The 12,310-nt window shown below is 44.6% G+C and overlaps 1 protein-coding gene across 1 annotated transcript in view; it reads right to left on the reverse strand.

The window, feature by feature from the left end:
• Positions 1–307: 307 nt before the first annotated feature.
• STAC (SH3 and cysteine rich domain) overlaps positions 308–12,310 on the reverse strand; it is a 111,238-nt gene continuing 99,235 nt past the window's right edge. The window contains exons 9-11 of the mRNA XM_049629050.1: positions 9,725–9,776; positions 9,471–9,608; positions 308–2,552 (exon numbers count right to left, since the gene is read on the reverse strand). Coding sequence (XP_049485007.1) covers positions 2,454–2,552; positions 9,471–9,608; positions 9,725–9,776 — 289 coding nt within the window. The 3' untranslated portion in view covers positions 308–2,453. The remainder of the gene's footprint in view (positions 2,553–9,470; positions 9,609–9,724; positions 9,777–12,310) is intronic.

Here is a 12,310-nt window from a genome sequence, read left to right on the forward strand (position 1 = left end):
TGGGGTGTGTGTGTGTGTGTGTGTGCGCGCGTGCACGTGTGCGAACATCTGCGACAATCTGTGCCATCAGCAACATCTATCTTTTTCTCTGATATCTGCATGACTCCAGACCTTGAAGGAACACTAGAAATCCTGCATTTGGAGGGTTAGCTGCCCACCAATACTTGATGTTTGTAAAAACTTTTGGGCCTCATTTCTAACACTGGCTCAAATTACAAAGTCCCTGTTCCAGTTATCTATTTCTGTATAACAAAGCACTCCAAGACTTAGTGACTTAAAAACCACCAAAGTGTATTTATTTTGTTCATAAAGCTATCCCTTGGGCAGGCCCAGCAGGGATGTTTGCTGTTCTGTGATGTCTGGGATCTCAGCCGCAGAAACGTGTGGTCTCCCTGCTGGGCCTCTCCCACGTGGTGGCCTCAGAGTTGAATTTACATGGTGGCTTGGGGTTCCAAGGGTGAGTGTTCCCAAAGAGCAAGGCGGAAGCTGCAAGGACGTCTTGGCCTAGACTCAGACGTCATGCCACATCACTTCTGCTGTATTCTACTGGTCACAGAAGACCAGCCCTGATTCAGTGTGGGAGCGGGCTACACAAAGGCAAGGATATCCGGAGGCAGAGATCCCTGGGGGAACGCCTTGGGGGCAGGCTACAACAGCCTCCTTCTATTCAGCTTCCAAAGGCAAACTGATTTTTCAATGCAAGTTAAGTTTGTCTTGTGACACCGCTATACCAAAAAGCTTCAGTGGATATTCTACCAGAAAGAAGAGATCAGGACACATGTTTTCTATCTCCTTCCAGCACTGTGTTGTCTTTATTAAATGGAATACAGAATTAGAGGCAGAAAGTGTTTGGACTCTGCCATTCCGTTTTAGGGAATGGCAGTCCTATTATCCACCCTGGCTCTCAGAGAACCCATCTTGTCTCGGCACACTCCATTTTGCAGGTTGTACCGGAGAGGGAGGGAATTCTGGATGCTGGCTTTAAAGCGACAGTAAGGCATCCAAACTACTGTGAAACCAGCAGCCATCCTCTCTCAGCTCCCAACACCATGCTGAGTAGTAACAAAAGAAATAAATGGAGACTAATGATACTAGGGTTTGGGGAACAATGCTTACATGCACAAGATGCACCCACTTAAGTCTTTTAAAAACCAGTTGTTCTAATGCTTTTATTGCTCTGTAACAAAATGAATCGAGCTGACGTTGGTTCCAAGGTCACTGTGAATTGAAGTTTAACCGTATTAATGACTAAGTAATCGGATGCAAGTTCGAATGCTAGGAGGAGGCTTGCGGAGGAAGGCATCACAGTATATTGAATGCTTGTAAACATTAGTACAAGTACAGAGTAAGAGGGACTCCCCACTTGATGTTAAATAGGCCCCAAGTTCCTCTACTTTCTGAGGGATGAAGCACTAAAGGTTCTTTTCCACTTTACATCGGCTAGGGTATAATATACTGCCCTAAAGAGGAACGGATTCAGAGTTGGCTACTTTTCTCCTAAGATGCAGTTGGTTCTCCTCCAGGTTCCTGGTTCTCTACAAGCTGGGCTCAGCCTCCAAAAGGGGGTCCTATAGGATGGCCTGAGGGAAAACGCTGCCCCTAGTACAGGGGACGTGGAATGAAACAGGGCTGATCGCTGAGATTTTTTGCCCCATTCTCTTCCTCAGGCCCATCGCCTCAGGGAAATGCTTTCATGACCGGAAGGGCTGTATATTCTTCAATAAGTAGGGCTCTTTGCCCCACCTCACCCCGCGCTTCGCTCTCTGTATTTGTCGGGCCTCGTGTCCTGCTCTGTCACCTCTGTTGGTAACTAAAGCAGCAGCAGGGACTGCCTGTCGGCCACCTTTGGGCAGATCAGGTCTCTCTCGGTGGTTGGTGCCACCAGCTCAGCCCTCACACCTCAAGGGCACCCCACGACTGACTCAGAGGACAGAAGAGACAGTACAAATGCAAAGTGAGAGGGGCTGAGAGGAGCCCTAGGACGCTGGGGGCTGGGAAGCAGGACTTCCTGATGCAGAGACTGCAAACGTGGTGACGTGGATGGGCCGGGACTGGGGACACAGGTCTGGAATCAGAATCACACTTGGCTATAGGGATCTGAGCCTTGCACAGGGCCCATACCACAAGCCGGAGCACACTCCAGCGGGCTAACTTACATCACATGGATGGGGACTGAGGTGAATCCTCAGGGACAGTTGTGACTACTGCCCCACCGCCACCACCACCGCCACCTGCAAAGTGCTCAGCTCAGCCTCGCCCCCACCTTGGGCAGCCCGGCAATGCTGTGAGATGGGCCCTCTGTCCTGTGGCTGGGACTCCAGTCTCAGATCCGTGAGTCTTGTCTCACTGTTTCCTGGGTGTAGGGTCAGCGTGACAGCTCCTCTGTGTGGACACAGTGTGAGATGAGGCATCGCGGCGAAGCCCATCCACTGCAAAAGCAGGGGGGCCAGCAATCAGATGTTTTCTAGGACATCCAGGGGGACGAGGCCCCTCTTCTTTCCACTGAGGACTCTGATAAAGCCATCCTGCTCTTCTTCAGAGGTCACGCAGATCTGAATGCCAAGGAAGAAAACACCGAAGGGTCAGCAAGGAAGAAGCTGGAAGCTACTATGGCTTGAATCGCTGCAGACTGAGGCCAGGAGCACCAAACTGGAAAAGGGAGAGGAGTTTCAGGGAGTGGGACTGGCTCTGTAAGAAAAAGGTTGAATAAATATTAGGCAGATCCTGGCTTTGGAACTATGCCCAGGCGTCATATGTTTTCCGAGATTCAGCTTTATGAACGAAGATCAATAAAATGGAATTAATCATACTGTGTCCCTCTGAAGAGTCACTACGAGGACAGAATGAAATAATGCTTCCTATAGAGCCTAGCGGGTGCCATGCAATGAGTCCTCAAAACCTTTTAAAGATCCAAACAAATAGCTACCATTCAGCAGGACTCTGGTCACGTGCTTGGAAATTTATATATGTTGTCTCAGAAAATCCAAAGAAGCTATTCCATTCTTGGCCCCAAGCAAAGAAAAGAGACGCTAATGTCTCCCCTAGTCCACCTGTGCCGGGCTTAACAAGAAGGTGCTTAAAATCCATTTGGGTATTCTTGTCACTTACCACTGCCAGGCCACCAAACGGCATGAAGGGTGGGTGTGGTCAGAGGTACAGAAGAGGCTTTGAAAAAGAGCCTTTGGTGTGCTGTGAGTTCACCCGGCCGACCTGCTTCCGTGGGTGGTAGGTTATGTCTTAGGCTGGATTCCCCAGAAACAGAGCCTGAGATAGGAGTCCTCGTGAAGGGACTTGTTGAGCGTGTGCCCTCGGGAGGTGGGAAGCGAGGGAAGCATGGCGGTCAGTGGAAGGAGCTGAGCAAAGGTGAGGTCTCAGCTGGAGGCGAGCCTGAGCCCTATCCCGCAGGGAGCTCTGGAGCATGAAGCGCACCACAGAGTGGACCCACCTTGAGGCAGGGGGTCCGGTCTTCCGGGCCCTGTGTGTCAGTCGTTGGCCACTGGCCGACGTGGGCTGTGAGAGATGCAACCTATCAGGCCAGGCAGCTCTTGTTCCACGAAGGGGGATTAGCTGGACAAAGGGCAGCTGTGAGATACTAGCCGACACAGCCACCGGGAGATAGGTGCACCCACCTAGAGAAGGGGACGTGGGCAGGGCCCCAGTAGAGACCCCTTCACATGGAAGGACAGGCATTAACAGGCCACTTAAAGAGCTCATATGTGACTCCTGGGGCTTGGGACACACAACAGGCTGGTATCTGGTTCATGTTTCAGAAACTTGCTGTGTGATAAGCTTGACTGGAAAGAGGCTCAGACAGGAGTTAATTTAACAGAAGATGTGTTGACTGTTTCACGAAGGCCAGAGGTGATCTGTGAGAAAGGAATAGCCCAGGGGCCATGTTAGATCCTACTAGAGCCTGATGGGGTAAGGTGACCCCTGAAAGGAGGGTGAACCACCTGATTACCAAAAACTAAGGCCTGTCATTGCCCACGACAGAAACATTGCTGGCAGGAGACCCTAGGGATGGGCAGGGAGTATATGTCTTAAAAGAACCCATTAAAAATGCCCTGAGGGCAGGATTTACCATTAAAACCCATCAAAGACGGAGTTTTCTTCCTTCTTGACATTTGTCCTAAATTCGACAACCTTTACTATTAGTCTAAGCAATCTGCATCAACATCTGCTTCCTCGCGCAGATTTGTTCTAGATGCTTATTTTAAAAATTGAGTTTATAGTTTGAAATAGTTAAATAAAGAAATCAAACCTGAAAACAATTTACTGGCATACACACACACAGATGTTATATCATGGTGATGTCTAATAGGGAGAACCCTGGAAAAGGAATCAGAAAACTGAAATTCTGGCCAGAGCTAAGAGCCTTACACCATTACCCCATGCCTGAGAACATACCAAAAATGACTGCAGTTTGGGTCTCTGTTAGCTTTCTGGGTTGGTTTCTGAGTTTTCCGTTATTTACATTAGCAGTCAATTTCAGTCTCTCCAGCAAAATCCCACTGTGTGTCTGTACACACTACCTTTAATCTTCCCTCTCTCTCCCGAGATTTCAGCGTGGAAGTGAAACATGGGTTTGGTAGAGGCAATGGAAGAGTGGTCTGAGGGGGTCTCAAAAAGTAGGGAGGCCTAGAAGCACCAATGTTCACGCTTTGTTGCATGTATGGACTTGTTTTGCACCTCCTAATTGGCACCCCTACAGTGATTTGATCTGGGGAGACGTTCCAAAGGAAGAGGAGTTCTGTACCCACCATGCCCTCCTTGGACAGTCTTGGGAGCAGACAATGGGTAAACAGAGGAGGAAGCTAAAGGAAGTTGAAAAAAGATGAACAGAAATGGTTGAAAATAGGCTTCAGTGGTTTGTACTCTTCCTGGAAATGAAGGGTCTAGAATTTAAAATTCTGGTGGTACAAATAACATAACTCGCCACGCTTGAGAACCTACCATTTTAGGAAGCAGTAACCGGGCTGGAAGCATTGCATTTCGAGGTAGAATGGAAAGATGAGCCCAGAAGATTATGGGTAGAGAAGGGCAGGAGGTGAGGGAGAACCACAGCAACTCCTTTGGTTCGGAGGGCCATGAAGAGGGTGCCCAACTTGTCCTGGTTTGCCAGGGACTTTCTCAATCTTTTCACTGAAAGTCCTACATCGCAGGAAATTCGTCAGTCCCAGAGACCAAGTAGGGCTGTTGATTATTCCAGCAAGTGTTTTCTTGGTCAGGCCACGTGAAAGATACCCCACTTCCTGTATTCATTCATTCATTCATTCATTCAAGTTTTTATTGAGTGCCTACTATGTAATAGATACCACTCCAGAAACTTGGAAACTGGTGGAAAAAGGGCAGATCCCTGCTCTCCTGGAGCTTATTGGGCAGAACTAGGGGGCAGATATTTCACTGAGTAATTACACATGTCATGAGCACATTGCTGAATGAATTAATTCCTCACTCATGGGGAAAGGGGTGCTGATGTGAGTATCTATGGCAATCTGATCTGGCCGAGGGGGTAAGAAAGACCTCCCTAAAGAAGAGGCCTTTAAGCAAAGATAGCAAGGTGAAAACGAGGGGGAAAAAGTAGGAGATGAACATATTTCAGTATCAAGGGAGTGTGGCACTTTGGAGGTGGGGAATCTGTGGGAAAAAGTCAGAGAGGCTGGAGGGGCCAAGAACGTGCAGGAACACAAGCACTACTGAGCCCAGCGGATGCCCTTAGCTGACCTTCTGACTTCTCCCATTGACAGGAACTGGGGGACTGGCCAACCACTAAAACCATCGCCGGCAACGATCAATTCAGTTAGGATTCACCTGTGCCATGGAAGGTACCAAACAAAGCACTTATACTTTCTTGGGGGTAGTTTTCAAATTTTCTCCACAAGAAATGCATTTCAGTTTTATAATCTAAAAATAATTTACCTATCTGTCTTGAAAGCTTTGGCGAAAATGCAAAGAATCAATAAAAGTAGTTTTACGGGGATGGCAGAACTTTGGATGAATTTAATGCAATACTGTTATGGTATTTAAAGTTGATTTCATGAGGGTATTTTTTAAATTTCAAAAATGCAGAAAACACACTTTGGCGTGTTCGCAACATAAGGATAACTTGATTCTATTTGGAAACAAGAGCTCTGCGAAAAAATAATAGAATTATGAGACAAATTAACCCCAGAGGCAGAAATGCGATGCAATCAGAGATGCATTGCATTATTTTTAGAATCGAATTCCTTCTATTTGAAATTTGACACCTAAAATAATGGGAGGCCACAAAAGTGGAGCCAAAATTTCAAAAAATCCTTCTCAATAACAGATTTTTAAAATGTAAATTTTCTTTCAAGTGGCTGACATTTTTCCGAAATTGGTTGCCATGCTGATGACAAAGATCGAAAACGGAAAATCGTGCGGGGCTAACGAGCCCTCGGTGCCTTTTGCTGACCCGTCTGGAACTGGAATCCATTACGTCCACATGCTTTCCACTTGGCATTGTCACAGTCACGGTGTCCTTTGGTCGTCACAGGACCACTGCAGGACATCAAGGTGAGGTCATGGAAATGAAGGTCGTGCTCTCACTTCAGCTTTGATCCTGGGGCCTTTGTAAAGGGATTCCCTGCCTTTACCCTGAGAAGTTCTGCTTCACCAGGTCTGGAATGGAGTCCAGGAGTCTGTATTTTCAACCACCTCCCAGGTGATTAGAATTCAGGTGGTGCAAAGACCACACTCCCAGAAATACCAGGCTGGGCAAATATTAGGGGTTATGGAACTTTTTAAGAGGGCTATAGGCAGGGGCACCTGGGTGGCTCAGTTGGTTAAGCGTCTGACTGGGTTTCAGCTCAGGTCATGATCTCACGGTTTGTGAGCTTGAGGCCCAAGTCGGGCACTGCGCTGACATCATAGAGCCTGCGTGACATTCTCTCTCTCTGCCCCTCCCCTGCACACACACACACACACACACACGCACTCTCTAAATAAATAAATAAATAAATAAACTTAAATTTTTTTTTAAAGGATTATGAGCAGATCCAGTTTGTTCCTGTTTCAGCCCGTGTTGTGTCTTCAGCATGTCTAACTGAAGAGGTTGGATTGTTTGTCTCACCCCTGCCCATCCTGGAAGATGGTCAGTTCAACCATAAAGAGTCCAGAATGCAGGTGTGAGCCCATTCCCAGAAAACATAATTTGGGGGACAAAGGCCAAGGAGTTGGTAGGAGTCGTTGAGCTGATGTTCTGCCTCTGGAAATGGATCAACTTGAGCAAGTTTTAATTTGCCTTCTGATTTCACTGACTTGTATATTAATAAAACAAAAACAACATTTACTTTCAAGTGGGGAAGCGCAAGAATATTCTGAGGAAGAAAATCAAGCATGCTGGCAAAATTATTTAGTAACACTTTGCCAATAATGAATGAATATCCTTCTCAAATTTATTTCATTCAAAAGACTTTCCAAGCTTTTGGACCAGGGAGGATATAATTTGGTGAATTTGGAGAACTTTGAGGCATTGGCATGGAGCCCAGCGGGAAAGTAGGCGTTTGCTTTGGGGGGGGGTGTGGCATTAGAGATGGGGTCTCGGTTTGACAAGGATGATTCCATTGCCTGGAATGACCCAGCAGGGCACTCGTATGAGCAAGAATTTGTTTTCAAGGGGCTCTCTGGTCCTAGGACACCTGCCTTTATGACATTTGCTTTCCTTGGGAGCCAAACTATGCAAATGGTGCTGTCCTGTTCCGAGGTTGGTCCACATGGTCCAGGGCAGATGACGCCTTGGAAAGTATGGGCTTAGAATGTGCAGATCTATACTTAAGTTCCATTCTGGCTACTTACCAGGTTTTTGCCCCCTTGAGCAAGGCAAAATCTTCCATGAGCTTTTGTTTGGGATCTCAAGTAAAATGCTGTAGGTATATATACTTTATAAATACATATGTATGACATAATTAAATAATAAGTAATAATAATCATGATACTTATAATAATTATCATTGTGACAATGTCTAGGACTGTATTAATTTATTCTTTCCTTCTCTCTGAACTGGGGGCTGGAACTAAATATTTTTCTTTTAAATAGCCATAAAGAAAAGGTAAATCATTATTTCTTGAGGGTGTATTTGTTAGTTTGAAAATGATCAAGTATTTCGATCTATGTGTGGCATATAAAATTGCTGATCAAATTAGGAAAACCAATTTTAAAAAATTATAAATCAGATATAATTACGAAGTAATGACTGATTTTTTTTAATGGGAGTTAGAAACTATCTTTTCAGGCAATTCCAAAAATGACATTCAAGATGTGTTTTGGGCAATTATTGAACAGGGATAGTATTAAAGCTATTAACGTGTTTTTCTTTTTGTACTTCTTTGTAGAGTGGGCCTCATCATTTCCAACCAGAGGTTTAATTGCCTCAGGAGATATCAGAATTACCATACCAACAATGGAGACAAAAGAGAGGCAAGGTTTTGATTTCCAAAATTGGAAATTAGAGTCAATTGTGAGACTCTATTAGGAAATAGAAGAAATTTCTCTGGTCTGATTTTTTCGGATCATCTCCAAATACACCAAGAGCAAACTTGGAGGTCTTAGCATATTATTTTGCTCTGTAGCAAGGATACAGGATATGACATGAAGGAAGTTGGAGTCAGAGAAGAAGGGGCGGTAGGAAGCCCCCTCTCTCGGCTGGAAGAAGGCCAAGAAAGGCAGAGTTAGGACAAAGAGCTGAGCCGTGTGTGTCTTCTCCCTTTGTGTCTGTCAACATTCCAGAAGTGAGATGGGAGAGGAAGAAGCAAGGAGCCTGAAGACATACAGGTACAAGGCGTTCGTGCCTTACTTCTCAGGAAATCAACGGTATCACAGTGAACCCCAAGTTCAACATGGCACAAGAGCAAGACGGCACCAGACACCTCTAGATTAGATGTAGGGAGATATTCGGGCACTGGTGAGAGCTAGTCCCTGGTTACCTATGTCCTGACCGTTTTATGCAGCCATGTGAAGGTGTCTTGCATTCCAGTGAAAAGGCAGGAGCTTGGAGTCTGGACAAGTAGACATCACTGAGAAGGGTCTTCGTGACTGGAGGCAAATGCAATGAACTGTGGAACGCGTCAGCGGGGAACAGCAACGTATTCCCAAGAGACTGCGAACCATGCATCGGTGGAGACCAGCAAAAAACCCAAACTGGACTGGAGCAGGGGTCCACCTCAGAGACGAGTGGTCCTCAGAGAAAAGCACCAGGACCAGAGTCCTTACTCTGCTGCTACGATGTTATGTGTATTTCCTTTTGTGAACAGACCCCACCAGCTGAACTTGCTAACATTCTGGTTTTGCGGGCTTAGACCCTACACACTACACAATTATCACTGGCGCGTCTGTATCTTTCCTCAAAGTGAATACTTTGAATATGACTGCGTTCATTGAGATTTATGTTTGTTAGTGACTGTGACTCTGTTTTGGTCCTACCTGCTATGTGCGTGTATGCTGTACTCACCTGATTCTCTTTCAGTGTCATCTGCCCCTGTTCCTTACACCCAAGGAAGGTCCTAACACATCTAAAAATCTTCTCATTTTGTTGTACTCTCTGAACAAAGTTGGCCGGAAAGAAGCCAATCCTGTCTTGAATTTTTCCCTGAAAGGAAAAAGGAGGCATGCATCCGCAACTGTAACATCTGTCGTAATTATAGTTACCAGATAGTTACCAAATAAATAAATTTCTCTTTCTTTCAAAGAAAGAGAAATACTTACTTTCCACCAATCTTCATTGGTGTCTTCTAGAAGAGTAATCATGTCTCCTGGCCTATGATGAAGACAGAATGAGTTGAGGGAGGAAGGAGAGGGGGGACCAAAAGAAAAAAAAAAGAGGATTACTTTAGAGTCAGAAGCAGTAGTTTGGTGTTTATACAAATAATCCTAAAATAAACAGAAGTGAAATAATTATGACATTTGACCAGTTCTTTCCACCCATAAAAATAGTTTTGTTATATATTCAAAGTAAGTGTTATTTCTGCGCTGTATTTAAGAATTTTTTTAATGTTTTATTTATTTTTTGAGAGACAGAGAGAGACAGAGCATGAGTGGAGGAGGGGCAGAGAGAGAGGGAGACACAGAATCTGAAGCGGGCTCCAGGCTCCAGGCTGTCAGCACAAGGCCCGATGCGGGGCTCGGACCCACAAACCGCACTGCACGATCATGACCCGGGCCGAAGTCGGGTGTCACCCAGGTGCCCTCTCTGTGCCGTATTGAAAAAAAAAAAAGATTAGCTCTATGTTTACATATAGACAAGGGTTCTTTATTACTCTTTTAGAAAACTTTCCTTTTCATATTCGCCACTTTGTTACGGTTGTGACATTATAATGGATCCTTCTGAGGATATCACTATGTTTTTAAAACGATGTTTCTTTCCTTTATTGAATTCTTTGTTTCCTCTAGAATTGGTTGGCCTCGTCTTTATTTTACGGCTTCTCTTTCATGTCGAGATTTTCTCCAACACTGTGTCCCTTGGCTGTTCCTTTACGTTAATGGCTGACGACAGAGGCAGACGGGTGTGGACCGCTGGGCGAGCTTCTCTACTACTACTGCCTCTGTGTCTGCACTGGGTCTCTCTCCCAAGTGCAAGAGCTAATTCCAGGCTCTGTTTAAGCAAGCAGAGTGCATCGACTGGGGTGTCTCACTTTTGGACGCTCGAAAATACAGGAGGCAAGCGGTCTGGGGCCTCCTACCAGTACCCCCATGGCTACAATAGGAGGACTCTCTTAACCCCGTTGAGGGAGACATCAGTTTATTCGCCCGTTAAGTACAGCCGCCTTTTCCTTCCCTCCTCCTGCTCTCTAGGAAGTCTGGAGTCTAGAGTTCATCTAAACACAGCTCCTTTTCTCCCTTCTGTGAGACTTCTGTGCTCACACAGGAGCCCTCCCTAGGCCTGGGTTCTCTTTCTTTTGAGTACAGGTACTCCTTGATTTTGGCATCAAATGCTAGTCGTTATAAGCAGTGACGGGGTGTCGGCTGGGGGTCCGTATCAGTTACATATTGCCGTGACAACGCTGTGTAACATACTGCCACAAAACCTCAGTGGCTCCCTCGCGTGCCCGGGGGGCGGCAGGCTGTTGGCTAGGTTGACCGGGGGAGACGTCGCCCTATTTCCGGTTTCTCACACCCCACGAGGCCAATCTGGACTTTCGTGACAGTGCCAGAATATCAAGAGCGGCAAATGGAAACATGCAGAAACACATTAAGGGCCTCTCAGGCCGGGCTGGGAACTGACAAATGGTTACTCCTGCCTCACTTTATTGGGGAAAGTACGTCATAAGGCCAGTCCAGATTCAAGGGATGGCAGACAGATGCACCTTCTGTGGTGACGGAAACTGTGAAGCGTCACGGCCAAGGGCACGAGTACAGGAAATGGGGTCATGAATGCGATCAAGTCACTGGACACAGACAGCCTCGTGTTCTTCGGTGAATCTGCTGTGAGTTCAGCGTCTCCTTGGAAGTGTCCCTACATCTAAAGTCATTCTTTCCTGAGCACTGTGGTCTCCAGGCATCTTCTCTCTTCTCACTTCTATGTGCTGCATTTTGCCAGGAAAGTCTCCAAATCTGGGGGTCTCTGGTAGTATTATTTCTTGTTTTCTAGTACCATTATGGATGTATTCTTAATATATATATATGCACATGTATATGTATATACATGCATATGTGTATATATACGTATATATGTGTGTATATACACATATATATTCTGACATTTCAAGCAATATATATATGCATATATATGCATATGTATATATATGTACATGTATATATATGTATACATATATATGTATATATGCATATTTATATGCATATGTATATGTATATATATGTACATGTATATATACGTATATATGTGTGTATATACATATGTATATTCTGACATTTCAAGCAATATATATGCATATAAATATGTATATATAGGCATATATATGCATATGTATATGTATATATGTACATGTATATATATACGTATATATGTGTGTATATACATATATATATTCTGACATTTCAAGCAATATATATGCATATAAATATGTATATATATGCATATATATGCATATGTATATGTATATATATGTATATGTATATATATATACGTATATATGTGTGTATATACATATATATTCTGACATTTCAAGCAATATATATGCATATAAATATGTATATATATGCATATATATGCATATATATATGTATATATGTACATGTATACATATACGTATATATGTGTGTATATGCATATATATATTCTGACATTTCAAGCAATATATATGCATATAAATATGTATATATATGCATATATAT

Source organism: Panthera uncia, chromosome C2 (genome assembly GCF_023721935.1).
Source record: "Panthera uncia isolate 11264 chromosome C2, Puncia_PCG_1.0, whole genome shotgun sequence".
Taxonomy (NCBI): Eukaryota; Metazoa; Chordata; class Mammalia; order Carnivora; family Felidae; genus Panthera; species Panthera uncia.